Below are 4,346 nucleotides of genomic sequence, written 5' to 3' on the forward strand. Positions count from 1 at the left end.
TTTACAACCGATGATATTTTCTCAACACGTGAAGATTTAATTAAATGGGTTAGAGGGGTTGCTTATAATCTTGGGTTTGTCGTTATTATTCTAAGATCGGATAAATACAATGGACAACCAGGAAGAAAGACCCATGTATTATTAGGTTGTGAAAGAGGTGGAAAATATAGAAAATACAAGTCTGATGCAGAACCCAGTTTATCTGGGACAAGAAAATGTGATTGTCCCTTTAGATTGAGAGGGAGACCCATCTCTCAAGGGGAGGGACGGGTGTTGAACGTAAAATGTGGTTACCATAATCACAATGTCTCTTCTACTCTAGTTGGTCACCCCTATGCGGGTAGGTTGAAGTCTACTGAACAGTCGTTGCTTGTTGATATGACCAAAAGTCAAGTCAGACCTGCAAATATACTTCTCACTTTGAAAGAAAAAGATGATTGTAATGTTACAACTCTGAAGCAAGTGTATAATGCGAGATATAGGTACAAACGTTCAATAAGAGGTTCAAGAACTGAGTTACAACAGTTAATGTTGATGTTGGAACGTGATCACTACATCCATTTTAGTAGATGTCTTGATGAATCTGATGTGGTAAGCGATTTGTTTTGGACCCATCCTGATGCTGTGAAGTTGTTAAATTCATTCAACATTGTGTTCTTAATGGATAGTACCTATAAAACCAACAAATATCGATTGCCATTACTTGAGATTGTTGGTGTGACCTCAACGGGATTAACTTTCTCGGCCGCTTTTGCATTTTTATCTAGTGAAAAGCAAAATAATTTCATTTGGGCTCTTGAAAGGCTAAGAGGTCTATTTATGACGTCCGAGGGTGGTCCACAAGTCATTGTAACTGATAGGGATCTTGCTCTAATGAATGCTGTTGGCATGGTGTTCCCTCAGTGTTATCATCTTCTATGCCGTTTCCACATTCAAAAAAATGTGCAGGCAAAGTGCAAAATGTTAGTAAATTCTGTTGATGCATGGGATGTTGTACTTCAAGCCTGGGAGAATGTCATGGACTGTGAAGATGAATTAAAGTTCAACGAGTGTGTTCATCGTCTTGAGCTTGTTAGCCAGCCATGGCCTGTATTCTTTGAATATGTTAACGACTCGTGGATCATTCCTTATAAGAAATTCTTTGTGAAGGCATGGACGAACAAAGTTATGCATTTGGGGAATACAACATCAAACAGGTATGTTTGTATTTTGCTATTAATTAATTTTTTTTTATTAATGGTTTATATGATTTCCTTGTATAAATTGTACTAGGGTTGAGTCTGCTCACTGGAGTCTGAAGAAAGTTCTTGGAAGTAGTATGGGAGACCTTTGTTCGTGTTGGGATGGAATTCACAACGTTATTATCTTGCAACACAACGAAATTAAGGCGTCTTTTGAAAGAAGTATAAATCTGATCAGTGACTCTTACAAGGCATTGAGTTATAGAAGATTAGTGGGTAATATTTCTAGATGTGCCTTAGAACTCCTTGCTCCAGAATTGGAAAGAGTAAAGAAGATTGGATTCGATAGTAGTCGTTGTGGCTGCATTCTCAGACAAACTTATGGTCTACCATGTGCGTGTGAATTAGCACGATATGATCCTGGGATTATTCCTCTCCAAGAAATTCATGTCATGTGGACTAGGTTGAGCTTCTCCAATGTCTCGTCTTCACAATCTGAAGGGCAATTATCTATTCAGAGGGAGGTTGATCTACTGCTTAATCTTTTCAAAGAAGTTGATATTGCAGGAAAAGTGACCATAAAACATAAATTACTTGACATAGTTAGCCCTTCCATGACATCGATGTTACCACCACCGAGTAAAGTTAAGACGAAAGGTGCAGCTAAGAGTCATAGATCAAAGAAGTCAACCAAACGTGATCCCTCCTATTTTGAGCATGTGGACGCCTTCATAGAGTCCTCAACACAAGACACATTTGTTGAAAAAACAGAAAACAAGGTGAAGAGCAAACGTGTAATTGAAGAGAAAGTAATACCCATGCTAGAACAGTTCAATCCTGTTTTTCATCCATATATACTCGATGTTGTCGATGTTGTGGCGGACGGTCATTGTGGATATAGATGCATTGCTGCATTGTTGGGTATGGGTGAGGAGTCGTGGCCTCTAATCAGACATGATCTATACAAAGAACTTAGCCAATGGCGAGATGAATATGCAACGTTAGTTGGAGGCTATGATCGTCTTGAAGAACTGAGAAAGTCTTTGCTATGTGTTACCAGTTGTCGTGCAGCTCTGTGTGCTACATATGGGTTCCAAATCATCCCATCATATGTCAAGCCATCCAACTGGACTCTAACATCAGCTATAGCGGAAATGGCGCGTCCAGTGACATAACGTAGAGCACGGGGTTCGGTCTCCACATATGTATCCCGTACTTGCTTCCTTCCCAATGTAGGGAAGTGCTCGTATATCCAAGCCTGTATCAAATAATATTTCATTTAACCATTATCATATAAAACTAAAAACAAGTGAAATAAAGAATAAAATGTTATATAAATGGGTACCTGCAGAAGAGGTAGATATCCAGCTAATTGCTTTGTATTTGCAAAGCTGACATCTCCTAGCTGCTCATATAAGTGGACAAGAGCAGCAACTCCCCAACCATATGTACGACATGTGGAAAGATCTCTAAATAGCTCGAGATAATGTGTACGAACATAGGTGGCGCTTTTGTTAGCAAATATAGTGCACCCTACAAGGTGCAAAAGATATGCACGTGCAGCAAACTCCCATAGCTCGTTTTCACAACAACTGTGATACAAGTCTCTCAACCAGCTCAGTCGGACCTGTGCACCCCGACTTTGATTCAGCTCCACACATGCCATGGCCCGGTCAACACCAAGAAGTGTCGTCAAAATCTGAACAGAATCTTCATATTCCAGATTTTCAGTGGAGCAAAAGTTTCCACTGATGGAAAGATGGAGAAGTGACGATACGTCATCCAAAGTGATGGTCATCTCCCCAATGGGTAAATGAAAAGTATTAGTCTCGGGATGCCATCTCTCCACGAAACCCAATACTAACCCAAGATCAATATATTCATATAAAATATCGCACAAAGGCGATAATCCAGAAGCTAACACAAAAGGTGCAACAGCAGGGTGAGGACGTCCTAATTTCTTAACTTTTTTAATATGGGAGACCACTTTCACAGCTCGATCCTACCAGAAGAAACAAACAACAATAAAAATACTTAACAACAATAAAATTAAACCTATATAAAAACTTCTTACTGACCTGACCATCCCATATCATGCGTGCAACATGATCCTGGTACTGCGTCAATAAAGATGTATCATACGGCCCACCAGGAAATCCTCCACCATCGTTATCAATGACCTGCTCGTCCTCCCGATGAACGTCAGGAACCTCATTCTCAACAATGTCATCCTCAACGACATTAGCCTCATGCTGACCCCTTCTACGAGCCGATGCTGTCGGTCTCTTTCGTGCAGCACCGTGTCTGGAACTCTCGGGTGCATCATTTGAACCACGTCTAGATATATTTCCTCGTGTCCTCACCATATCTGTAATTCAAATTTTGAAACATTAGAATCCAATACAAATTTTCTGGAAAAATAAAATAAATTAAATAAACAACAAATGACACGAAAATTCCGATAACAAATGCACTTTCTCTCGTAGCAAAGGTAACAACTTCTCAATTTAAATTTTTACTGCTTCGTGATGAAGACAAATTTCCTCTACGGCTTCTAGACTTCATGGAAGAAATCACACAATTTAAAACACGCTCCACCAACCAATTTAAAACACGCTAAAACGAGATTTAGAAAAACCAAAAAAAACTTGAAACGGAATACATATTCCGTTTCAATAAAAAAAAAAGAAACGGAATACATATTCCGTTTCAATAAAAAAAAAAAAAAACCAGAAACGGAATACATATTCCGTTTCAATAAAAAAAAAACAGAAACGGAATACATATTCCGTTTGAATAAAAAAAAAAACATAACGGAATACATATTCCGTTTTAATAAAAAAAAAAACGGAAACGGAATACATATTCCGTTTCAATAAAAAAAAAAAAACGGAATACATATTCCGTTTCAATGAAAAAAAAAAAACAGAAACGGATTTGGAATTCCGTTTCACCGTTTTGGGAAACGGATTCCAAATTCCGTTTCCAAAAAAAAAAACAAAATAAACGGAAACGGATTTGGAATTCCGTTTCAGCTCGGTGGGAAACGGATTCCAAATTCCGTTTCCTTAAAAAAAAAAAAAAAAGGGTTTCAATTCTGTTTCAGGCATGCTCGTGGAAAATCTGGAAAATAAATCAAACCAACACGATCTTCTAATCTAATTG

The 4,346-nt window shown here is 38.4% G+C and overlaps 1 protein-coding gene across 1 annotated transcript; it reads left to right on the forward strand.

Moving 5' to 3' along the window:
- The first annotated feature begins 378 nt into the window (after positions 1-378).
- On the forward strand, positions 379-2,112 carry LOC114180766. Its single transcript, XM_028067058.1, has 3 exons — positions 379-1,196; positions 1,273-1,990; positions 2,083-2,112. The coding sequence occupies exons 1-3, from the start codon at positions 379-381 to the stop codon at positions 2,110-2,112; spliced, it is 1,566 nt and encodes a 521-aa protein (XP_027922859.1).
- Positions 2,113-4,346: the final 2,234 nt, after the last annotated feature.

This window comes from Vigna unguiculata, chromosome 4 (assembly GCF_004118075.2).
Source record: "Vigna unguiculata cultivar IT97K-499-35 chromosome 4, ASM411807v1, whole genome shotgun sequence".
Classification (NCBI taxonomy): domain Eukaryota; kingdom Viridiplantae; phylum Streptophyta; class Magnoliopsida; order Fabales; family Fabaceae; genus Vigna; species Vigna unguiculata.